The following is a 26,461-nucleotide window of genomic DNA, read 5'->3' on the forward strand; positions in this document are numbered from 1 at the left end:
CATAGTGGTTAAAAGCTACAGCTGCTAAACAAAAGGCCAGCATTTTGAATCCACCAGGTGCTCCTTGGAAACCCTGTAGGACAGTTCTACTCTGTCCTATAGGGTTACTATGAGTCAGAATTGACTCGACGGCAGTGGGTGGGCAGTCAAGTCCATTCCAACTCAAACTGACTCTAAAGCAACCCTGTAGGACACAGTAGAACTGCCCCCATAAAGTTTCCAAGGTTGTAAATCTTTACAGAAGCATACTGCCACATCTTTCTCCCGCCATTGTAGTGGCTGGTGGGCTTGAACTGCCAACCTTTGGATTAGCAGCCCAGCGCTTTAACCACTGAGCCATCAGGGCTTCTGCACCCATTTCATACCCAAAACCAAAACCCAGTGCCATCAAGTTGATTCCAACTCATGGCGGCCCTATAAGACAGAGTAGAACTGCCCCATAGAGTTTACAAGGAGCACCTGGCGGATTCAAACTGCCAACCCTTTGGTTAGCAGCTGTAGCACTTAACCACTACACCACCAGGGTTTCCACCCGTTTCATAGCGGTTAAAAATAGGCCTTTTGCATAGTTTATGTGTGAAGTGAGCGCTTTCAGCATTACATCCTTTTGTAGTAACATCTCAGTTGGTATTCTGTCAGTTCCTGGAGCCTTGTTCTTTTGCCAGTGCCTTCAGCGCAGCTTGGACTTCTTTCAATACCATTGGTTCTTGATCATCTAGCTGCCTCCTGAAGTGGTTGAATGTTGGCCAGTTCTTTTTGGTACAGTGACTCTGTGTATTCCTTCTCTCTTCTTTTGATGCGTCCTGCGTTGTTCAGTATTTTACCCATGGAATGCTTTAGTATTGTAAGTCAAGATTGAATTTTTTCTTCAGTTCTTTCAGCTTGAGAAATGCTGAGTGTGTTCTTCCCTTTTGGTTTCCTAACTCTAGGTCTTTGCACATTTCGTTATAATAGTTTACTTTGTCTTCTGGAAGCACTCACTCAAGAAATTTGGAAGCCAGCTACTTGGCCAACCAACTAGAAAAAAAGAAAAACAAATTTGTGCCCTCTCCAAAGAAAGATGATCCAACAGAATGAGGAAAATTATCAAACAATATCACATGAAAGTAAAATTATGCTGAAGATAATTAAAAAATGGTTGCAGCAGCAGTGCAGTGACAGGGAACCTCTAGAAATTCCAGCAGTATTCAGAAGAGAACATGGAATGAGGGTTATTATTGCTGATGTCAGGTGGATCTTGGCTGAAAGCCCAGAATTCCAGAAAGATGTCTACCTGTGTTTCGTTGACTATGCAAGGCATCCGATTGTGTGGATCATAAATTATGGATAGCGTTGTGAAGAATGGGAATTCCAGATCACTTAATTGTGCTCATGAGGTACATGTACATAGACCAAGAGGCAGTTGTAGGAACAGGACAAGGGGATACTGCGTGGTTTAAAATCAGGAAAGGTATGCCTCAGGGTTGTGTCCTTTCACTATACTTATTCAATCTGTATGCTGAGCAAATAATCTTAGAAGCTGAACTATGTGAAAATATGACATCAGGATTGAAGGAAGTCTCATTAACAACCTGCAATATGCAGATGACACAACCTTGTTTGATCAAGGAAAGAAGACTCGAAGCACGTATCGATGAAGATCAAAGACTACAGCCTTCAGAATGGGTTACACTTCAATGTAAAGAAAACAAAAATTCTAACAACTGGATCAATAAGCAACATCATGATAAACGGAGAAAAGATTGAAGTTGTCGAGGATTTCATTCTACTTGAATCCACTATCAGTGACCATGGAACCAGCAGTCAGGAAATCAAAAGACATACTGCACTGGGGAAATCTGCTGCAAGAGACCTTTTTAAAGTGTTAAAAAGCAGTAATGTCACTCACTCTGAGGACTAAGATGCACCTGATCCAAGCCATGGTACTTTCAATCACCTCATACGTATGTGAAAGCTGGACAATGAATAAGGAAGACTGAAGAAGAATTGATTTCTTTGAATTATGATGTTGGCAAAAAATATTAAGTATACCATGGACTGTCAGAAAAATGAACAAGTCTGTCTTAGAAGAAGTAAAGCCAGAGGATTCCTTAGAAGGGAGGATCGTGAGACTTTGTCTCATGTACTTTGGACATGTTATCAGAAGAGACCAGCCCCGGAATAAGGACATTATGCTTGGTACAGTATAGCATCAGAGAAAAAGAGGAAGGCCTCAATGAGATGGATTGACCCAGCAGCTATAACAGTGAGCTCAAGCATAGCAACGATTATGAGTATGGCAGAGGACCGGGCAGTGTTTCGTTCTGTTATACCTAGGGTCACTATGAGTCAGAACCAACTCGATGGTGCCTAGCGACAGCAACAAATGCATGAAGAGATCCATTGCAGAGTGTTTATAATGTAAAATAACCTAAAGATCTAACAGTAGCTAATTGGTTTAGTATGTTTACATCTGCATGCTAGAACTAAATATTTAACCTTTAAAAGTCATCATCATGTAATATTTTAGTGATTTGAGAAATGCCTGTGCTCTAATGTTAGGCATAAATGAGTTAGAGACTGAATTTTATATACCAAGAGTGAAAAGAAAATACATGCACATGTAGAAAAAAAAATCTGGATTTAAATGTACTGGATGAAAATATAAGTGAAATTATAGATATTTGCAGTTTTCTTCTTTACACTTTTCTGGTGTTTTGTAATTGCTTCTGTGAGGATATGTGGATTCTCTGAGTGACCTAATGTGCCTGTCAGTGGACATCTTAAAAGTAGCCTCCCTGCCTGAATTTGAGATCTGCATTCACACCCCTTGCTTAATCACTCCTCCATGGGGACACCGTCATTCAAAAGCAGTAGGGCAGAGGGTTTCCTCTCCTTAATGGGCACAGGCTTTCCCTCCACTGACACACGCTTTCATTCACTCAGAGAATACAGTCAACTACTCTATCTGCAGTTGTCAAGTGTGAAATCCTGGGACAAATTTTAATAGCAACAGGTTAATCTATTAACAGGTAGAAGTAGTAATTTTGATTCTCACATTGTGTGCACAGGCAACACTCAGACCTAATAGAAAAAGGAATGAGCAATATTGCTAATGTAATATTGAATTATTATTTGCTCTAAGAATAGAATTATAACATGGGCTTAAAGTTCAATGTTTTGTGTTTTGATTTTATTATAAATAATTTCATTTCGTTTTAAATAATAGTGGAAAAACCCCTAAGAATCAGAAGACATGCTCGTTAATAAAATTTAGAAGCACAATCTGCTTAGTGAAGTCTGAAGAGAAACAAAAACCTCACGGCATGGCAGCCCTGAATTCTTGAGAACAGCGCTGCAAGGGGTGGGCCCAGTGTGCCCCGAAGGGGCTCTGCAGCTAGGACACAGACTGCTTGGACCACATCCTGGCTCCACCACTTCATAGCTCTGCACTCTTTCCTCTCTTGTGAACTTGGGTAATGATAGTAACGTATCCCATCAAGCTGTTATGATTAGATGAGCTGATGCATGCAAAGCACTATGAATATCAGCTAATATTACCATAATTATTATAATTATTGGTGGCAGTGATAGCGGTTGGTCATATTCTTCTTTGGAAGACAAGGCTTGGATTTAAAAAAAAAAAAAACAATCTAGTTTGTACCAAAAGATTCTATTGTAACATGAATTCGCCTATTCCACAGTGTCATGACACAGGCACATCGGACAATTACAGCCAGGTTGTGGTCAAAATTTTGACTGTATTTGCCCTATATTTACATTTATTACTTTGTAAAATATGTTCAAAAATAGTGTCAGTGCTGTTAAAAGTTTTTTTAAGATAACTATGAGTAAGTGATGGGAAACAAAGAAAAAGTTATTTTTAAAGACATTTTAAATTGCTTCACAAGTGGTAGTATATTTAAGTCTCTAGGTAGTGCAAATAGTTTGGGCTCAACTACTAACACAAAGGTTGGCGGTTCAAACACGTCCAGTGACGCTGTGCAAGAAAAGGCCTGGCCATCTGCTTTCCTTAAGATTACAGCCAAGAAAACCCTCTGGGGCAGTTCTACTCTGTAACACATGGGCTCTCCATGAGTCAGAATCAACTTGACAGCAACTAATAACAATAAAAACACAATATATTTATAGGCACACACATCAAACCATAGAACTCCTGTGTATATTTGATTTAAATCTTGTCTTTAAATCATATTCTTCTACAACCTAAACCTGTATAATTTACTTGGGACAGTTTTGGCAATTTCATAAAACATATTTTTTTTATTGATTAAAATAATGAGTAAAGTATTCAATATAGCTTTCTAGAACATAATAATAAGGTGTTCAACATGGCTTTCTGAAACTCATTCCTTGCTCAGTTGCTCAGTAAATAGCAGGAGTGTATGACTCATTTAAAGGTTCTTCATCTCTTATTTTTCAGCTTGACCATCTCTGCTGAGTGCCCAATGCAACTTGAAGACTTTCCCATGGATGCCCATGCGTGCCCTCTGAAGTTTGGCAGCTGTAAGTTGTTTTCACAAGTAAGAACCGTGGATATACGTTTGGGTCAACTTTCCATATTCACTCACAAAAATTTAGGTTTGGTATACCATTTGTGCTGCGATCTGTTTGAGAAGAATGGAGAGTGTTGAGGGCATACCTATCTTTCCTGTCCACTGTGTGGGGTAAAATGGTTAAGCACTCAACTACTAACAAAAGGTTGGTGGTTTCAAATAGACCCAGCACCGAATGGTGGCTAGGAAAATAGGCCTGGTGATTTGCTTCCAAAAGGTCACAACCTTGAAAACTCTGTGGAACAGTACTATTCTGCACACGAGACAGAATCGACCTGATGGCAATGAACAACAACAACATATATCACATATTAGGATAAAAGGAGATAATCAGAATGAAAGCACTATAAAATCTAGAGTATTCTCTGCTTCAAGTGCTTCTCCACAGATCATTACCTAGGCAGTTCCTTCTTGTCTCAGATTAAAGGTCGAGTCCTCAGAGGGGCCCCCTTTGAAGACCAATTTTCAATGCCTAGCCAGTAACTTTCCAAAGATTGCATTGTAATTATTGCTATGTTGGCTTACTACTCCCTCTAGAATGTTCCCTAAGAATAAGAACATTTTCTGTAATGTTTATATTCACTATCACCTTGTACACCCAGTAGAAATTACTCTCTATAGCAGAGAATCACACAAAGTAGTCATTCAATAAATATGTGTTGATTGAACGAGTACATTTTTCATGTCAAAGTACAATAAGTGGACAATTACCCAAATCTAGTACAAACTCTTGGATTCCAGCTGAAACTATTCCAGAAAGCAGAATGCCTTCAGATATATCCCCTTTTCAGAGAGATTTGGTATAAGCAGGCTTGGAACCTATGCACTATTTCTTTCTTTTTTTATACTGTTCGTTTGTGCTGATATTATGTGACATTGTAGGGTTTTTTTTTTTCCTTTTTTAAAAAATATTTTATTGCATTTTTGGTGAAAGTGTACATGGCAAAATAGGTTCCCCTACAGCAATTTCTACACATATTGTTCAGTGACATTGGTTACATTCTTCAGATTGTGTCAACCTTCTTGTTATTTCCATTCTAGTTATTCCATTTCCAATAAACCTAGTCTCCTTGCCACACTACCTTCTCATCTATGCTTTAGAGTATTTGTTGACCATTTGGTCTCATTTGTATAACTGTTTTAAAAGAATGTAGTACTCGAGGGTGATATTCATTACTTTATTAGCTTACCTGTTATTTAGCTAAAAGGTGACTTGAGAAGATAGTTTTGGTTCAATATTTATAGAGTATCTCACGGGGATTCTTCTATTCTCAATGGGTCCAGTAAGTCTGGATGTTTTTTGAGAATTTGGAATCCTGTCCCACATTTTCCTCCCTTACTATCAGGATCTATCTATTTTGACCCTGATCAGAATGTTCAGTAGTGATGTTTTAGTTTTGAAAGCTGAAGCATGTTCTGCTTGAGATTAAGCACCACACTATCTGGGTTTGAATCCTAGTTATCCTGCTTATTCACTCAATGACTGTGGGCAAGTTACTTAATCTCTCTAAACATCCTTTCATCATTTGCTAAATGGATAAATTATTCCTGAAAGGTTTATTTTTCTAAGTTTACCTTTTCGCTTTGTTATACTTATTGCTTCAGTTCTTTTTCTTTACTTTTTAAATGTGTTAGCATGTGTTTCAAAACCTCTAGGGTTTGGAATTTATACATCCTGCTTTGACTTTTTATGGTTAACTTTAAATTTTACAAGTATATTTAAGTAGTATTTTTCTAGCAATATAAAAAAATGACCAATATTTTGGTAAACAGCTCCAATCCAAGACATAATCTTTAGTATGCTTTTCATTTCTTTAATGACTGCTGCTTTCTGGCTTTATCGAAATCACCTGAAATTTTAGTGTTGGTTTTTTTGGTACTCCTTCCTTTCTTCCTTTTTCCTTCTCTCCCTTCTTCCCTTTTATTATACCACTTTAATTTATGGAATCAATTCATAACAACAACTGTAATCTTCTTAGCCTTATCATAAAAAATGCAACCAATAACAACAACAACAAAAATCCACTACTTTGGCTGAATTATTGAAAGCCTACTTGAAATGAAATAAAAACGTTTATTTCTGCAACTCAACACCTCAATCCTGGATCCTTTCAAGGAAAAATCTGTCTGTAATCATTAAGGTTTTGTGTCAACTTGGCTGGGCCATGATTCTCAATGGTTTGGCAGTTATGATGTAGTTTGGCAGTTGTATAATGATGTGATACGCTATACTGATTTTGCTTCCCTAGAGAACCCAACCTAAGGCAATGTCGTAGGAATATTTATCAAAATCAGATATTACTGCATAATTATGAATCAGAATTATTTCACTACAACCAAATTGTGTGCAAAATACCCAGTTGTTTCTATATACGTTACAAAACTGACTAGGTTGAGGTTTAGAAACACTGTAGAAAGGGGGTCTAAATCACCTATTACAGATAAAAAATTCAAGAGTATGAAAAAAGCTTCTAATGTAAATTTGAGCCCTTTTTTCCTTTGTGATATTTCACCTATTACAGATAAAAAAAATTCAAGAGCATGAAAAAAGCTTCTAATGTAAATTTGAGCCCTTTTTTCCTTTGTGATATTTCAAACAAATGTTGTTGTTGTTGTTGTTGTTAGGTGCCGTCCAGTTGATTCCAACTCATAGTCACCCTGTGTACAACAGGACAAAACACTGCCGAGACCTGCACCATCCTTACAACTGTTGTTATGCTTGAGCTCATTGTTGCATCCACGGCGTCAGTCCATCTCTTTGATAGTCTTCCTCTCCTTCACCGACCCTCTACTTTACCAAACATGGTTTCCTTCTCCAGTGACTGGTCCCTCCTGATAAGATGTCCAAAGTAAGTGAGATGATATCTCACCATTCTTGCCTCCAAGGATGTACTTCTTATAAGACAGATTTGTTCCTTCCTTTGGCAGTCCGTGGTATATTCAATATTCTTCGCCAACACCAAAATTCAAAGACATCAATTCTTCACTCTTCCTTATTCACTGTCCAGGTTTCACATACATATGAGGCGATTGAAAACACCATGGCTTGAGTCAGGCACACCTTAGTCCTTAAAGTGATATCTTTGCTTTTTAACATTTTAAAGAGATCTTTTGCAGCAGATTTTTCCAGTGCAATACATCATTCGATTTCTTGACTGTGTTTCTGTGGGCATTTATTATGGATCCAAGTAAAATGAAATTCTTGACAACTTCAATCTTTCCTCAATTTATCGTGATTTTGCTTATTGATCCACATGTGAAGATTTTTGTTTTCTTTTTGTTGAGGTGTAATCCATACTGAAGGCTGTGGTATTTGAGCTTCATCAGTAAGTGCTTCAAGTCCTCTTCACTTTCAGCAAGCAAAGTTGTGTCAAAGAAGAAGGATCAGTATTTGAAAAGTATGATCTTGATGATAGAAACAATGCCAGAGGTCACTGGACAGAATTTTGCAAGAACAACGACTTCTTCATTGCAAATATTTTTTTTTCAACAACATAAATGACAGCTATACATGTGGGCTTTGCCAGACGGAATACACAGGAATCATATGAACTATATATGTGGAAAGAGATGATGGAAAAGCTCAATATCATCAGTGAGAACAATGCCAGGGGCTCACTGTGGAACAGACCATCAATTGCCCATAAGCAAGGTGAAGAAAATTAGAACAAGTCCTCTAGAGTCAAAGTACAACCTCAAGCATATCCTACCTAAGTTTAGAGACCATATCAAGGATACATTTGATTTGTTGAAGACTAATGACCAAAGACCAGACGAGTTGTGGAATAACATCAAGGACATCATACTTGAGAAAGCAAGAAGTCATTAAAAAGACAAGAAGAAAAGACCGAAATGGATGTCAGAAGAGCCTCTGAAATTTGTTCTTGAACATCAAGTAGCTAAAGTGAACAGGAGAAATGAAGACATAAAAGCTGAACAGAAGACTTCAAAGGGTGGCTTGAGAAGACAAGGTATACTGACCTATGCAAAGACCCAGAGTTAGAAAACCAAAGGGGAAGAACATGCTCTGCATTTCTCAAGCTGAAAGAACTGAAGAAGAAATTCAAACCTCAAGGTGTAATAGTGAAGGATTCTATGGGCAAATTACTGAATGATACATGAAGCATCAAAAGCAGATGAAAAGAATACACAGAGTCACTGTACCAAAAATAATTGGTGGATGTCCAATCATTTCAGGAGGTAGTATATGATCAATAACCGATGGTACTGAAGGAAGAAGTCCAAGCCGCACCGAAGACATTGGCAAAAAACAAGCGTCCAGGAAGTGACAGAGTATCAATCGAGATGTTTCAATAAACGATGCAGTGCTGAAGGTGCTCACTCGTCTATGTCAAGAAATTTGGAAGACAACTACCAGGCCTACCAACTGGAAGAGATCCACATTTGTGCCTATTCCAAAGAAAGGTGATCCATCAGAATGCAAAAATTATTGAGCAATATCATTAATATCACACACAAGTAAAATTTTGCTGAAGATAACTCAAAAGCGATTGTAGCAGTACATTGACAGGAAAAGGTCAGAAATTCAAGCCAGATTCAGGAGACGACATGTAACAAGGGATATCGTTGATAATGTCAGATGGATCCTGGCCGAAAGCAGAGAATACCAGAAAAACATTTACCTTGTTTTTTGACTATGCAAAGACATTTGACTCTTTGAATCATAACAAACTATGGATAACACTGTGAAGAATGGGAATTCCAGAACACTTAATTGTGCTCATGAGAAACCTGTACAGAGACCAAGAGGCAGTCATTCAAACAGATCAAGGGATTACTGCATTGTTTAAAGTCAGGAAAGTTTCCATCAGGGTTGTATCCATTCACCATACATATTCAGTCAGTATGTTGAGCAAATAATCCAAGAAGCTGGACTATCTGAAGAAGAACAGGGCATCAGAATTGAAGGAAGACTCATTACCAACCTAGCTTCATTAAATGATTTGGGAAATGTACTCTCCTCGTCTATTTTCTGGAAAATATTGTGTAGAATTGGTGTTAATTCTTGTTTATATATTTGGTGGAATACTCTAGTGAAGTCATCTGACCAAAAAGATTTCTTTTTTAGGGGGAGATTTTAGTTTATGAATTCTTTAGCATTTTGTTTAAATTCTCTATTTCATGTTGGCTGAGTTCTAATAACTTGTGTTTTGGAGGAATTGGTCTGTTTGAACTAAGTTGTCAAATGTATGTGTGTAGAGTAGTTCAATGTTCCTGTTATCCTTTTGAGGTCTGTAGGATCTGTAGTAACATTCCATGTTTAATTCCTGATTCTGGTACTTTGCATCTTCTCCCCTCTTTTCTTTGTCAGTGTTCCTAAAGGTTTGTCAAATTTATTGATCTTTCCAAAGAACCAGCTATTTGTTGTGTTGCTTTTCTCTATTGTTTTTGTTTTCCGTTTCATCGATCTCTGCTTTGTCTATTTTATTTCATTCCTTCTACTTGCTCTGGGTTTAGTTTGCTCTTCTTTTTCTAGATTAATGTTTTCTTTCTTTTTTTTTAATTTTTATTGTGCTTTAAGTGAAACATTACAAACCAAGTCAATCTCTCATACAAAAACTTATATACACCTTGCTGTATACTTCTAGTTGCTCTCCCTCTAATGAGATAGTGCACACCTTCCATCAACTCTCTATTTTCATGTCCATTCGGGCAGCTTCAGACCCCCTCTCTCTCTCACCTCTTCTCCATACAGGAGCTGCACACATAGTCTCATGTGTCTACTTGATCCAAGAAGCTGACTTTTCACCATTATCACTTTCTATCCCACAGTCCAGTCCAATCCCTGTCTGAAGAGTTGGCTTTGGGAATGGTTCCTGTCTTGGGCTAACAGAAAGCCTGGGGACCGTGACCACTGGGATCCTTCTAGTCTCAGTCAGACCGTTAAGTCTGATCTTTTTATGAGAACCTGAGGTCTGCATCCCATGCTGTCCTGCTCCCTCAGGGGTTCTCTGTTGTGTTCCCTGTCAGGGCAGTCATCGGTTGTAGCCGGGCACCATCTAGTTCTTCTGGTCTCAGACTGATGTAGTCTCTGGTTCCTGTGGCCCTTTCTGTCTCTTGGGTTCATAATTACCTTGTGTCTTTGGTGTTCTTCATTCTCCTTTGCTCCAGGTGGGCTGAGACCAATTGATGCATCTTAGATGGCTGCTTGCTAGTGTTTAAGACTCCAGACGTCACTCTCCAAAGTGGGATGCAGAATGTTATCTTAATACATTTTATTATGCCAATTGATCTAGATGTCCCCTAAAACCATGGTCCCCAAACGCTGCTACACTGGCCTTCGAAGCATTCAGTTTATTCAGGAAACTTCTTTACTTTTGATTTAGCCCAGTTATGCTGACCTCTCCTGTATTGTGTGTTGTCTTTCCCTTCACCTAAAGTAGTTCTTATCTACTATCTAATTAGTGAAAACCCCCCTCCCTCCCTCCACACTCTCAAAACCATCAAAGAATATTTTCTTCTCTGTTCAAACTATTTTTTGAGTTCTTGTAATAGTGGTCTCATACAGTATTTGTCCTTTTGTAACTGACTAATTTCACTCAGCATAATGTCTTCCAGGTTCCTCCATGTTATAAAATGTTCCACCGATTCATAATTGTTCTTTATCGATATGTAGTATTCCACTGTGTGAATGTACCATAATTTGTTTATCCATTTATCCATTGATGGGCACCCTGGTTGCTTCCACCTTCTTGCTATTGTAAACAGTGCTGCATCGAACATGGGTGTGCATATATCTGTTAGTGTAAAGGCTGTTATTTCTCTAGGATATATTCCAAGGAGTGGGATTGCCAGATCATATGGTACTTCTATTTCTAGCTTTTAAAGGAAGCATCAAATTGATTTCCAAAGCAGTTGTACCATTTTACATTCCCATCAGCTGTGTGTAAGTGTTCCAGTCTCTCCACAACCTCTCCAACATTTATTGTGTCTTTTGGATGAATGCAGCCTTGTTGGAGTGAGATGGAATCTCATTGTAGTTTTGATTTGCATTTCTCTAATGGCTAATGATCATGAGCATTTCCTCGTATATCTGTTAGCTACCTGAATGTCTTCTTTAGTGAAGTGCCTGTTCATATCCTTTGTCCATTTTTTAATTGGGTTATTTGTCTATTTGTAGTTGAGTTTTGTACTATCATGTAGATTTTAGAGATCAGATGCTGATCGGAAATGTCATAACTAAAAACTTTTTCCCAATCTGTAGGTAATCTTTTTACTCTTTTGGTGAAGTCTTTGGATGAGCATAGGTGTTTCATCTTTAGGAGTGTCCAGTTATCTAGTTTCTCTTCTGCATTGTTAGTAATGTTTTGTATACTGTTTATGCCATGTATTAGGGCTCCTAGCATTGTCCCTATTTTTTCTTCTATCATCTGTTTTGTTTTTGAATTTATATTTAGATCTTTGATCCATTTTGAGTTCGTTTTTGTGCATGGTGTGAGGTATGGGTCTTGTTTCATTTTTTTTGCAAATGGATATCCAGTTATGCCAACACCATTTGTTGAAGAGACTGTGTTTTCCCCATTTAACATACTTTGGGACTTTGTCAAATATCAGCTTCTCATATGTGGATGGATTTATGTCTGGATTCTCAATTCTGTTCCACTGATCTACATATCTGTTGTTGTACCAGTACCAGGCTGTTTTGACTAGTGTGGCAGTATAATAGGTTCTAAAACCAGGTAATGCGAGGCCTCCACTTTGTTCTTCTTTTTCAGCAATACTTTACTTATCCAGGGCCTCTTCCCTTTCCATATGAAGTTGGTGATTTCTTTCTCCATCTCATTCCAAAATGTCTTTGGAATTTGGATTGAAATTGCGTTGTATCTATAGATGGCTTTTGGTAGAATAGACATTTTTTACGATGTTAAGTCTTCCTATCCATGAGCAAGGTATGTTTTTCCACTTATGTAGGTCTCTTTTGGTTTCTTGGAGTAGAGTCTTGTAGTTTTCTTTGTATAGGTCTTTTCCATCTCTGGTAAGATTCATTCCTATGTATTTTATCTTCTTGGGGGCTATTGTAAATGGTATTGATTTGGTGACTTCCTCTTCGATGTTCTTTTTGTTGGTGTAGAGGAATCCAACTGATATTTGTATGTTTATCTTGTATCCTGATATTCTGCTGAACTCTTCTATTAGTTTCAGTAGTTTTCTTGAGGATTCTTTAGGGTTATCTCTGTGTAAGATCATGCCATCTGCAGATAGAGATACTTTTACTTCTTCCTTACCAACCTGGATGCCCTTTATTTCTATATCTAGCCTAATTGCTCTGGCTCGGACCTTCAGCACAGTGTTGAATAAGAGTGGTAATAAAGGGGATTCTTGTCTGGTTCCTCATCTTACAGGGACTGCTTTCAGACTCCATTTAGCATGATGTTGGCTGTTGGCTTTGTATAAACCAAAAACCAAACCCAGTGCCGTCGAGTCGATTCCGACTCATAGCGACCCTGTAGGACACAGTAGAACTGCCCCATAGGGTTTCCAAAGAGCGCCTGGCAGATTTGGACTGCCGACCCTTTGGTTAGTAGCCGTAGCACTTAACCACTAAGCCACCAGGGTTTTCTTGGCTTTGTATAAATGCCGTTTATTATGTTGAGGAATTTTCCTTCTGTTCCTATTTTGCTGAGAGTTTTTATCATAAATGGGTGTTGAACTTTGTCAAATGCCTTTTCTGCATCAATTGATAAGATCATGTGGATCTTGTCTTTGGTCTTATTTATATAATTCATTACACTGATTGTTTTTCTAATGTTGAACCATCCCTGTATACCTGGTATGAATCCCACTAGGTCATGGTGAATTATTATTTTTTTTTGATATATTGTTGAATTCTATTGGCTAGAATTTTGTTCAGAATTTTTACATCTAAGTTCAAGAAGGATATAGTCTGTAATTTTCTTTTTTTGTGGTGTCTTTACCTGGTTTTGGTATCAGGGATATGCTGGCTTCATAGAATAAGTTTGGGAGTATTCCGTCCTTTTCTATGCTCTGAAATACCTATAGTAGTAGTGTTAACTGTTCTCTGAAAGTTTGGTAGAACTGCAGAGAAACAGTCCTGGCCAGGGCTTTTTGTTGTTGGTGGTGGTGGGAGTGTTTTGATTACCTTTTCAATCTATTCTTTTGTTCTGGGTTTATTAAGTTGTTCTACTGCTGTTTGTGTTAGTTTGGGTAGGTAGTGTGTTTCTAGGAATTCATCCATTTCTTCTAGGTTTTCAAATTGGTTAGGGTATAATTTTTCATAGTAATCTGATATGATTCTTTTAATTTCAGTTGAGTCTGTTGTGATATCACCCATCTCATTTCTTATTTGGGTTATTTGCTTCCTCTCCTGTTTTTCTTTTGTCTGTTTGTCTAATGGTTTATCAATTTTGTTGATTTTTTCAAAGAACCAGCTTTTGTTCTCGTTCACTCTTTCAATTGTTTTTCTGTTCTCTATTTCATTTAACCCTGCTCTAATTTTTATTATTTGCTTTCTTCTGGTGCCTGGGGGTTTCTTTTGTGGTTGTATTTGTTCAAGTAGTAGGGATAATTTTTTGACTTTGGCCCTTTGTTCTTTTTGTAGGTGTGCATTTATTGATATAAATTGACCTCTGAGCACTGCTTTTGCTGTGTCTCAACAGTTCTGATAGGAAGTGTTTTCATTCTCATTGGATTCTATGAGTTTCTTGATTCCATTCTTGATGTCTTCTATAACTCAGTCGTTTTTGAGCAGGATATTGTTCAGTTTCCAACTGTTTGTTTTCTTTTCTCTGCTTTTTCTGTTATTGATTTCTATTTTTATGGCCTTATGGTCTGAAAGCCTGGTGGCATAGTGGTTACGTGCTACAGCTGCTAACCAAGAGGCTGGCATTTCAAATCCACCAGGTGCTTCTTGGAAACTCTATGGGGCAGTTCTGCTCTGTCCTATAGGGTCGTCATGAGTTGGAATCGACTCAATAGCGGTGGGTTTGGTTATGGTCAGAGAAATTTCTTTGTAATATTTAGATGTTTTGGATTCTGCTAAGGCTTGCTTTATGACCTAAAATATGGCCTATTCTAGAGAATGTTCCATGTGCACTAGAAAAGAAAGTAAACTTGGCTGCTGTTGAGTGGAGTGCTCTGTATATGTCTGTGAGGTCATGTTGGTTGATTGTGGCATTTAAATCTTTCATGTCTTTATTAAGCTTCTTTCTGGATGTTCTCTCCTTCACTGAGAATGGTGTGTTGAAGTCTCCTACTATAATTGTGGCACTGTCTATCTCACTTTTCAATGCTGTTAGAGTTTGTTTTATGTATCTTGCAGCCCTGTCATTAGGTGTATAAATATTTAATATGGTTATATCCTCCTGGTATGTTGTCCCTTTAATCATTATATAGTGTCCTTCCTTATCCTGGTGGATTTATCGTTAAAGTCTATATTGTCAGAAATTAATATTGCCACTCCTGCTCTTTTTTGATTGCTGTTTGCTTGATATATATTTTTTCCATCCTTTGAGTTTTAGTTTATTTGTGTCTCTAAGTCTAAGGTGTGTCTCTTGTAGGCAGCATATAGATGGATTGTGTGTTTTCATCCATTCTGCTGCTCTGTGTCTTTATTGGTGCATTTAGTCTAATTACATTCTGAGTAATTATGGATAGGTATGAGTTTAGTGGTGTCATTTTGATGTCTTTTTTGTGTGTTGTTGACAGTTTCTTTTTCCCAATTAATTTTTTGTGCCGAGTAGTTTATATATTTTCTTTGCCTCTTATTCATTGTAGCTGATTTTGTTCCTGCTGAGTCTCTGTTTTTTTCTTGTATTTTATTTTGTTGAGTAGGATGGTTAGTCTCCTTTGTGGCCACCTTAATATTTACCCCTATTTTTCTAAGTTTAAACCTGACTTTTATTTCTTTATATTGCCTTGTCTTCCTCTCCACATGAAAGATCTATGACTGCATTTCTTAGTCCCTCTTTATTGTTTTAATGTTGTCTTTTACATAATGACATCACTGTGTCCCTGTTTTGATCATTTTTTTATCTTGATGTATTTTTGTGATTTGCCTATCTGGGTTGACATCTGATTCCTCTGTCCAGTGTTCTAGTCTTGGGTGGATATCTGATATTATTGATTTGCTAACCCAAAAAACTCCCTTTAGTATTTCTTTTAGTTTGGGTTTGGTTTTTTATGAATTCCCTAAAGTTTTGTTTATCTGGAAATGTCCTAATTTTGCCTTCATATTTGAGAGACCATTTTGCTGGATATATGATTCTTGGGTGGCAATTTTTTTCCTTCAATGCTTTATATAAGTCATCCCACTGCCTTCTTGACTGCATGATTTCTGCTGAGTAATCCAAGCTTATTCTTATTGACTCTCCTTTGTAGGTGACTTTTTGTCTATCGCTCCTCTTGAAATTCTCTCCTTATCCTTGGTTTTGGCAAGTTTGATTATAATATGTCTTGGTGGCTTTCTTTCTGGATCTACCTTATGTGGAGTTCGATGAGCATCTTGGATAGATACCTTCTTGTCTTTCACGATATCAGGGAAGTTTTCTGCCAGCAAATCTTGAACAATTCTCTCCATATTTTCTGTTATTCCTCTGTGTTCTGGTACTCCAATCACTCGTAGGTTATTTCTCTTGACTGAGTCCCACATGATTCTTAAGGTTTCTTCATTTTTGTAAATTCTTTTATCTGATATTTCTTCAAAAATGTTGGTGCCAAGTGCTTTATCTTCAAGCTCACCAATTCTGCCTTCCGCTTGCTCAATTCTGCTCCTTTGACTTTCTATTAAGTTGCCTAATTCTTTAATTTTATAGTTAATCTTCTGAATTTCTGATTGCTGTCTCTCTATGGATTCTTGCAGCTTAGTAAATTTTTCATTACGTTTTTGAATAACCTTTTGAATTTCTCCACCTGCTTTATCTGTGTGTTCCTTGGCTTGTTCTGCGTATTGCCTGATCTCCTTCCTGATCTCGTCCTGATGTCTTAAGAGTTCTGTATATTAATCTTTTGTATTCTATATCTGGTTATTCCAGGAATGCATCTTCATCCGGAAGATCCCTGGACTCTTTGTTTTGAGAGCTTGTTGAAGTGAACATGGTCTGCTTCTTTGTGTTATTTGATATTGACTGTTGTCTCTAAGCCATCTAACCATAAGTTATTGTATTAGTTTATTTTATGTTCGCTTACTGTGTCCTAGCTTCTTGCTTTGTTTTGTTTTGATATGTCCAAATAGGTTGCTTGAGTGAGCTAGCTTGATTATTTTTGCCTTTGAAGCTCTAACATCCTGTCACCAGATAGCTAGAGCTGTTACCAGGTGTATGAGCCTAGGAGTCCATTCACTTTTCTTGTATGGATTCAGCTCAGGTGTCCAGGTAGTTGGTCATCAAGTGTGTGGTACAGGCTCTGTGCCACTGTCTTCGAGGGGCAGTGGTGATTGGTGTAGGTACAGTATCTGGTTGCAGCAGGGGGTCATGCTCTGAAGAAGACAGGGGGCCGACAACTGTCCCTCAAGTGTCTATGAGGAATACACATCTCTGTTCTCCAGAGCACACAGGTGGGTGGGTTTTGCAGACGGACCTTGGGCTTCCAATGTTTTGGTTGTAAGGACTGGGAGGTACCAGTTATCCCTGGACTCCTGTCACTGGTGGCTGGGTGACCTGAGTGGAGCCACCAGTCCTCAGGCCCCTGATGTGGGTAGGTGAGGACCCTGTTTAATAGGCAAAGCGGTGTCAAACATCAAACTCCCACCTCTCTACTGCACAGCTAAAACAGTTGCAGTCTGCTACCAAGGGACTATTCTTCTGAAATAGGCCCACACAGGTCCATGCAGGGGGGAAAGGTATTCAAAGTCCACAGACCTTTTATGCCTGGACAGGAGCTGCTTCTGTCCTGAGCTTCCCAGGTTAGTGGAGCTGGCAGATTATCTTTTCCCCCAATTGTGAATTTATTCCTTCTTCAAGGCAGAGAGAATGGCTCAGGATACACAACAGGATCTATTTTAGATCCAGGGAAATCGATAGCCACCAAAGCTGGCTTGGGGGCTAGGGGTGCAGTAAAATATAAGCAAGTTCTTAGCTTTTGCCGAGAGCACTGTTCTTCTCTGGTTCCGGAAGTGTGAGTAGGCTGTGTGGCTGGTTCTTTCTCCCCAAGGAAACTGCAGCCAAAAGCTATAACCAGCCTGCTGCAGCTACTCCTTGGGATGGTGCCTGAGGGATCCTGGTGATTCAGGTCTGGCAACTCCTCTCTGCTTCTGAACCGTCTCTCCCTCCTCCTGCCACTCAGTCCTTTTTCTAACATTTTACTTTGATGTTCAGGGCTTCTAGCTTGTCATAAATGTTATCGTTTCACTTGATTTTTTGGTTATTTGTTTTAAGAGTGTTCACCAGAAGCATCTGACTACTCTGCCATCTTGGCCCCGCCTCCCGTTTTTCTAGATTTTTGAGGTGGGAGCCTAGATTATTTGTTTGAACTTTTCCTCTTCGCTAGTATTTGCATTAAACCTGTTGCTGTTGATTTCGACCCATAACAACCCTATAGGACAGAGCAGAACTGCCCCTAAGGATTCTGAGGAGCACCTGGTGGATTCAAACTGCTGACCTTTCGGCTAGCAGCCATAGCTCTTAACCACTACTCCAGTATTTGCATTTAGTGCCATAAATTCCCATCTAGACGTGCTTTAACTGTGTACCTCTATTTTAATATGGTGTATTTTTCCTTTCATTCAACTCACCTTTTTTTTTTGAGCCTCACTCTTTGATGCATGAATTGTTCAGAACTGTGTTGTTAGTTTCCAAGTATTTGGGGATTTTTCTATTATCTTATTATTGATATCCAGCTGAATTCCATCATAGTCAGGAAGCACCCTCTGTATGATTTTAATTATTTTACCTTTGTTGAGGTTTGTTTTATGGCCCAGAATATGGTCCATTTTTGGTATTTTTTCTATGTACACTTGAAAAGTGTGTGTATTAGCCCATGCTAGAGGGAGTGTTCTAAAAATATTGATTAGATCCTATTGCTTGATAGTGTTGTTGAGTTCTTCCATATTCTTGCAGTTTTTTTCTAATTGTCTATCACCTGTTGAGAGAGGGGTGTTGAAGTTTTCAAATATAATCATGGATTTGTCTTTTTCTCTTTCCAATGCTATCGTTTTTGTTTCACGTATTTTTTAACTCTGTTATTTGGCAAATAGACATTTAGGTTTGTCATATGTTCTTGGTGGATTGACCCTTTTATCAATGAATAATATCTCTCTCTTTCTCTGGTAATTTTTCTGCTTTGAAGTCTATTTTATCTGATATCAATACAGCTGCTCCTGATTTCTTTTGATTGTTTCAATGATATATATTTTCCATATTTTTACTTTGAATCTCTCTATTATTATTCTTAAATTGAGTTTGTTTCTGCTGGCACATGTTTTTTACTCACATTGTAAATCTTTGGACTTTATTTGGGGTGTTATTTTATAATTATTGATATATTAAGGCTTAAGTCTGCCATTTTATTTTTTGTTTTCTGTTTTTTTCTGTTTTTTCCTGGTTTTGTTTTTTCTTGCCTTTCTGTGGGTTACTACTTGGACATTTTTTAATAATTCCGTTTGGATTTATTTATAGTGTTTTTGTGTACCTCTTTGCTTAGCTTCTTTTAGTGGTTGCTCTAGGTATTACTTTATGAAAACATAATTTATCACTCTATTGAAGTCATCATTTCACCAGTTCAAGTGAAGAGTAAAAACTTTACTTCCTTTTATGTCTCCTTAAAAACCATTCCCTAATTGTGATTGTTTTAAATATTTCTTCTGTATACACTTAAAACCATATCAGAGAGCTATAATTTTTGCTTGGACTATCAAACTTAATTTAGAAAACTCAAGAGAAGTAAATGCTATTACAGTCATCCATATTTTATTACCACTTATTTTTCTGCTTCATAGTGTTACAAGATTCCTTCTTTTAAAGTTATCTTTGTGTTTAATGAACATCCTTTAGATATTCTTTTAGAGTAGGTCTGCAGGCAGCAAATGCTCTTAGTTGTTCTTCATCAGCGAATGTATTGATTTCACCTTCATTCCTGAAGGATATTTTCACTGAATATAGGATTCTTAGTTGACAGTTCTTTTCTTTCAGCACTTAAAAAATGTGCTGACTTCCTTCTTGCCTCAGTATTTTCTGATAAGAAATCTGCTGCCATTCACATTATCCCCCCTTCCCCCCACACACCATAGGTGAGATGTTATTTCTTTTGGTTTTTGTCTTTACCTTTTGTTTTCAGAAGTTTGACTATGATATGTCTTGCCATGGATATCTTTGGGTTTATCCTGTTTGGAGTTTTCTTAGCTTCTTGAGTGTGTAGATTGATGTTTTTTGCCAATTTGGGAAGTTTGATCCATTGTTTGTTTAGTGCTTTTCTGCCCCATTCTCTTTCTCTTCTCCTTTTCTGAATCCAGTGACATGAATGTTAGATCATTTGTTAGAGTCCCACAGACCCATACAGGTCCCCAATGCTCTTTTCATTTTCTTTCTTTTTTCAGCCTATTTTCTCTCTGTTTTTCAGATTGGGCAATTTCTATTGTTCTGTGTTCAAGTTCACTTTTTTTTTCTTCTGTTGTGTCGATCCTCCTGTTGAACTCATCCATTGATTTATTTTTTAAATTTTTGTTATTGTATTTTTCAGTTCTAACACTTTCTTTTGATTCTTCTTTATGTCTTCTATTTCTTTGCTTAGACATTTTGTTTATTTTTTTTTTTCCATTTGTTTCAAGCATGTTTGCAACTAGTCGTTGTAGCATCTTATGATGACTGCTTCAAAATTTTTGGTCAGATAATTCTAACATCTCTGTCATCTCAGTTTTGGCATTTATTGATTTACTTTCATTCAGTTTGATCTTACTGTTTCTTGGTATGGCAAATGATTTTCAGCTGAAACCTTGTATTTTGTGTATTGTTATGAGACTCTGGTTTGTATTTAAATGATCTGTTTTAAATGGTGTTTTCTGACACTGATCTGGCTGATAAAGGTAGTCACAGCCTCATTACTTCCAGGTTAGGGTAGGAAGCCATGTTCCCCACTCAGCCGCAGTTGACACGAAAAGGATGCCAGGGGCTATAATTACTGCTCTGTGGGGGTAGGTGTTAAGCCCCTCCAGTAAATGTTTTATTTAATATGTTATATTTTGCAGTTCTCAGCTCTTTATTTGATACATTAAGTTTTCATTTCTCTGCTAAAATTTCCTATTTATTTTTCCATTACAAGCATATTTTCCTCGCATCTTAAGCATAGTAAAAACAACTACATTAATATTCTTACCTGCTAATCCCAGCAGCTGAATCTTCTTGAAGTCAGTCCGTATATCACATTTTCCCTTAAGTTTGGGTCATGCTTCCCTGTTTCTTTTACATTTAATAATTTTGAATTGTGTCCTGCAACTTCATTGTTATATTGCAGATACTCAGGATTCTGTTAAATTTCTTTAAAGAGTATTACTTTTTAAAAAATTGCTTTACCTGTTTCTGTCTAGTCAATTCCAACTCATAGCAACTCTATAGGACAGAGTAAAACTGCCCCACAGTGTTTCCATGGAGCAGCTGGTGGGTTCAACCTGCCAACCATCTGGTTAGCAGCCTAAGCTCTTAATGACTGTACCATCAAGGATCCAGAAATTGCTATTACTCGGTTAATTTGTATGAGTTCAAATTCCAGACTCTGTCTTCCCTGTGGCGAGTGGCTGAAGTCTCTATTAAGGGTATGCTCCGTGTTTGCATACTCAGCAGTCAGAGATTTACACAGAGGTTGTATACCTCTCTATATATCAAATTTGGGACTCCTTCCCTTTGTACCTTTCTTTACTAGGATGTTTCTCCTCACTTTCCAAATGTTGTCATCCCTCCAGACACTTTTCTTTTGGTTCTTCCACCCAGTAAGACTGAGAGTTTCTGCCAGAGTTTCAGCTGCCTCACAGCACTCACTCATCATTTTTCAGGGAATAGCCACTCCCTCCTCCAAGTTTCAACACCCCTGTTTCTTCCAGTGCTTAGTTGATATCCAGTGTCTTCAGGTCATTATTTTTTTTTTATTGTCTCCAGAGTTAATAGTTGTTATCTAAGAGTATTTACTCTACTATTATTGAAAGTAGAACCTCTTTTGAGTCCAAGAATTTCCTTTTAAATTGCTTCTGTCATTCCAAAGGGATTTTTGGAATTAGAAGAAATAAGTATCAGTGATGGGCCAAAAATAGATGGGAGGGAAATAATGCCATGGAGGGATAAAGATGTATGTTTATTTGGGAGAGGCAGTGTAGCGGAAAAGGGCTTTCCCCAGGGATTTATTTAAATCATTTGCTGCCATGGGGTGGCAGTGGACATCAGTGTTTGGGACAATACTTCAAAAAATCCCTAGTACACTTTATTTGGTAAACACTAATTCATGTTGCTAGAGAAAAATGAGTTGTATAATTTAAAATTATGTCACTCTTTGTGTATGAAAATACTGCTATTGATTTTATCAAAGGCAAAGCATGTAAACATCAAAATTATTATTATTTTTGATGGTTCATTAAATAAGTTCAAGAGAACGTGATGTCTAGATTCAACAGCAGTAGTGTGAAAGGCAGGCTGCACAAAAGCTGGTAAAGTAAAAAAGGAAAATACCTTATCATTATGTGCCCTCCCAGTCCTTCTCATTAAGTGGCTTCATGTTTAACAACGAGCAACTACAGGATAGTGGAATCATCTATCACATTCAAAGATAACATATAGCATCAACAAGGGCTCTTCCCTTTCTACATACAGTCAAACAAAATAAGATCACCTTATACATAGTATTTATATAATCCTTCAACATAGTAAAAAAATCAGTATCAACATTTCTTGAATTCAGAAGAGATTTTGAACTCCCATGCCAGTTTTTTAATCTGATATCTTGAAAATTAATTTGATTCAGACGTCGAGAGTTGTGTATATTTGCCACTAATATTACTATGATATAAAAAAATAGAAAACAATGTGTTTGAGAGATTTTAATCATATACCATGTTTGTGTACAATTAACCAAGAAGTAGAAAACTGCACAAACTTCCCCTTTCCTCAGCTGACGTTGTTTCTGCTCAAGGCATAATTTTAAGAGGAGAAATGCTGTTCAATTAAGTGTTTTTCTTACTTGTCTTTCATCTTTTGAATTTACTAAAAATAGATGCTTGGTCATCTTGTTCACTTATACTACTGGCATCTGAGCCTGCTGAGTCTAAATGTGATAGTATAATGAGTTTCAAATTACCCAATTCAAGAGTTCTCTGCTATTAGGAGAAAAAGACATACCAGTATGTGTCATTATTCTAATTGCCCACACACTCCAGCCTCTCTATTGCAGAACCAAATTAACAGACATCTCTGTTTCTGCTCATGCAGGTTGAAACTTGCTCTGCTCTCAAAAATTCAAACAAATGTGGAAATCAGTCCTAGCTTAGAGAGGGATGTTTCCATAAGGAAATTCTTTAAATTGATGGCATAGCTTCCATTTGGAAGTAAGTGCTTAAACAAATCAAGATATTTAGAAAAGGGGAAAATAACCCCAACTTAATTATTTTTTGTTCATTTGTTTGTGGAGTGATGCATTACGTATTAAATTAAGTCATGAAACAGCATTTTGATTCATAAAAAAGTATACCACATTTGGTGTGGAGGCTTCTTTGGTGGACATCCGGTGGAGAGGACTTCAGGAAATCAGGGATAAATCTCACTGCATGAACTGCTAGTACCTGCAGACATATGGAATCACGATCATGCTGCCGCATTTATCATTCCCAGCATATAGTGAGTGTGGCATCTTCATGTGAGTGTAGATGATCTAGAAAGCAGTTTCCTCAGTGTCTGATTTGAATATGTTACAGTCTGTGTGGTCTTAGAAACACACTGAAGTTCTATCTATGTGGTGTTTGCATCTAGATGGTTCTGACAGTCATTATGATGTATTAACGTTTAATACTATTTAAACGATATTCTTGGTGTGATTGGCATCCAGCACCCTGCTGATGCAGTGAGGAACTCAAAAGCATAAACTAAACTCTAGTGGAAGGGAGCTGAGATGGACATGTTTAGAGAAGCTGGCTCAATATTGCACAGAGTTAAAGATGCTGGTGCAGCCGGAATCTATTGTGGAGTTCACAGATGGGAAAGCTCATCACGGAATGAAGTAGTCATGCTTTGAACTGAACCTGGAAGAATTTTTACAGAAGATGGAATAACGAGTATAAGGGCAAAACACAAATAACTGGGAATCTAAAAGTAGTAGACAAAACTGTGGCTTTTACAGAGCAAGGGCAGGATATGCTGAAATCACAATTTATGGAAGGAAAACCAAGATCCAGGAACTCCAGTGAGGCAGTTAGATTAATGAGAGCTGGGTGGAATAAAGGATGAAAGAGAGACATGGGCCAAAGATAATCCCATGGTTTTAAGTGTAGGGGACTTAGAAAATACTATTTTCTGTGAGGAAATAAAGAAACTGAGAGGAGCTTCTTGGCTGAAGGTAAAAACGCTGATCACTTTGAGTGGGGTGGGAGATTGTGTGCAGGGGTTTTCCCTGCATGTTCCTGGCTCTTGTCCTGTCTCTCATTCCTCCCCACAAAATGGAGGGTCTGTTCCAGTGGGAGGATGATGGCAGTGGCAGCCCATTGCCCTTTTTTCCTGACTGGGTCCTGTCAAACTTCACAGACAAGACGGACTTGACCCCTTTGGACCCTCTTCCCCAGACCAGTGGGGCAGTGGCCTGGGTGATATTACAAGGGCAAGGCAGCACTGAGGGTATTAGAAAGCTGCTTGCCTAGCAAATGCAGGTCCTCCAGTACACTCCAGGGCAGCTTCGCAGGTCACAGCCAGGCATGATGGCCCATTCTTCTCCCTCCAGTTGAGGGCTGCACAATTCTCTTTCACTTGATTCTGGGCAAGGAAAGGGGCATGTCAGAATTCTGATGCTTTAGTTTTTTACCTGTTGAATGTAAAGCCAGGCTGTTGGGTGTTCTGTAAACCATTAGAGATAATGAACCTGTACGCATGTATATTTTACAGTGTTGACTCAGCTTTACAACTCAGGAAACTGAGGCTCAGGAATGTCGAGTAGCCTGCTGAAAGTCACACAGGTGGTGTGTGGTGTTCTTGTCTAATTACTCTGCTGGTTCCAATACATGGTTTTAGACAAATTCCTCAGAGAGGACAAGGCCGGGGACATGGGCTTCAGAGAACTCTATCCTGTATGTTTTCAAATCTCCAAAATTCCAATTATTGCTTACATTCTAAACTGTATTTCTTCAGGCTCTGTAGGAATTAATGCATAGGGTAAAACATGTTTCCTGACTGGCTGTTGGCAGTTAGCAGGGTCAAATAAGCCTCACCAGCTGTACTCACAATTGGGTCAGCTTTTTAGTGACAAAAGAAAGTGAATTGGAATATAACCTTTTCACGAGATTGGATTGGATGCCAAGTAAAAAAATCCTTCCTTGCATATGTTAACGTTTATTATAGCTACTGTTTATGAAGCACCTGGTCTGTGCTCAGTGCTTGACATTGGTTCTTACACACTGTCCTCACAGTGGCCCTAGGAGATGGATGCTGTTTTCCCCTATCTGCACAAGGGAAATCAAAGTTCAGAGTGTAAACGGTTGTCCAGCGTCACTCAGATAGTGAACATCAGAACCATGTCACCTTTTGACTTTTGTGTTTCTTTAAAATTTACCAATTCTAGAAGGCCTTGTAAGTCAGGCAGTGGTAGACATATCACCACTTCTATTCTGGGCCTGCAGCTCGAGAAGAGGACAGTCAAGGAGCCATGCAGAAAGCAGTGATAAGTTCCAGAGCCCAGTGTGAGTGACAGCCTATCAAGTCTCCTCGCCTGGGTCTGCTGACACATGGTCAAGGAACTGCCAATGGCAATGGTTGCGTGTCCAGACCTCTGCATCACAACACACGGCACCCAAGCCTGACAGCCCCACTACTGTTACCCCAGGTGTGAGACACAGACATCAGTGGTCATTTATCCCAGCTTGTAATGTCGTGGAGAGAGAAAATGCTGGGACATGCGCGGGCCTCGCTCCTTCTCTCTGTTGATGTTATTGGTGCTGTTAATGCTATCAGTGACAGTGGGTCTTTTAATACTCACTAACAGTTTGAGAAGCAAGATCATATAAATTATTACTGTGTATTGCAGGCAACATTCTTTTTCACTTAGTGATTTCAAATAACATTTATCTACTTAAAATTATTATGTTACTGGATCCTTACTGTAAGATAAGCATTGTTGTCCTCCCACACCCAAGTACAATGGAGAAATAGGCCTGGAGGGCTTGTGTGCCTGTCCACACCCAGCAAGCCAGTGGTCCCATGGTCAGCTATTTCTTGTCCATACAGCCCTGTGTCCTCCCCTGGAACACACAGGCATCTGCACTGGTCAGGGTGCCCCTTAGCCACAGGGTCATGGAGAAACTGCAGGATCGAGTTGCTGCCCCAAGCCCAGCAAGGAGAGCCATGCCCAGTCCCTGCAGTCAGTGGAGCAGAGGGGCAGACAGTCCTCAACAGCCCCATACCAAACCCTGCACCTCCACCACCCCAGAACTGCCCTCTGCACCTCTGGGCCCCACTCTATGCCCCTCCAGACCTTAGGAGGAATGCCTGCACCCCTAACCTCTGCCACTTTCCAGAACACCCTGGGTATTCAGAAAGTTCCCCTTTCCCTGCACCGTACCTGCTCTTGCCCCTTTTTCTTCCTCCCTGAGCAGACTAGACACCATGGAGGGCGCCCTCCTTGCTCTGCAGTCTCTACACACATACTTCCTGACTGTGGAGAACATCACACTGCCATGAAGACCAGCTGCCCTAAATTTGATGTTCTTGAGCTTCACAACTTTCTCACTCCTTCCAAAGGCCATAGGGGGCTGGGAT

The 26,461-nt window shown here is 38.6% G+C and overlaps 1 protein-coding gene across 3 annotated transcripts in view; it reads left to right on the forward strand.

Moving 5' to 3' along the window:
- The window catches only part of GABRA5 (gamma-aminobutyric acid type A receptor subunit alpha5), a 152,869-nt gene that overhangs the window by 80,519 nt on the left and 45,889 nt on the right, over positions 1-26,461 (forward strand). For all 3 annotated transcript variants that reach the window (XM_049905846.1, XM_049905845.1, XM_049905847.1), the window contains exon 6: positions 4,424-4,506. In XM_049905846.1, coding sequence (XP_049761803.1) covers positions 4,424-4,506 — 83 coding nt within the window. The remainder of the gene's footprint in view (positions 1-4,423; positions 4,507-26,461) is intronic.

Source organism: Elephas maximus, chromosome 13 (assembly GCF_024166365.1).
Source record: "Elephas maximus indicus isolate mEleMax1 chromosome 13, mEleMax1 primary haplotype, whole genome shotgun sequence".
In the NCBI taxonomy this organism is placed as follows: Eukaryota; Metazoa; Chordata; class Mammalia; order Proboscidea; family Elephantidae; genus Elephas; species Elephas maximus.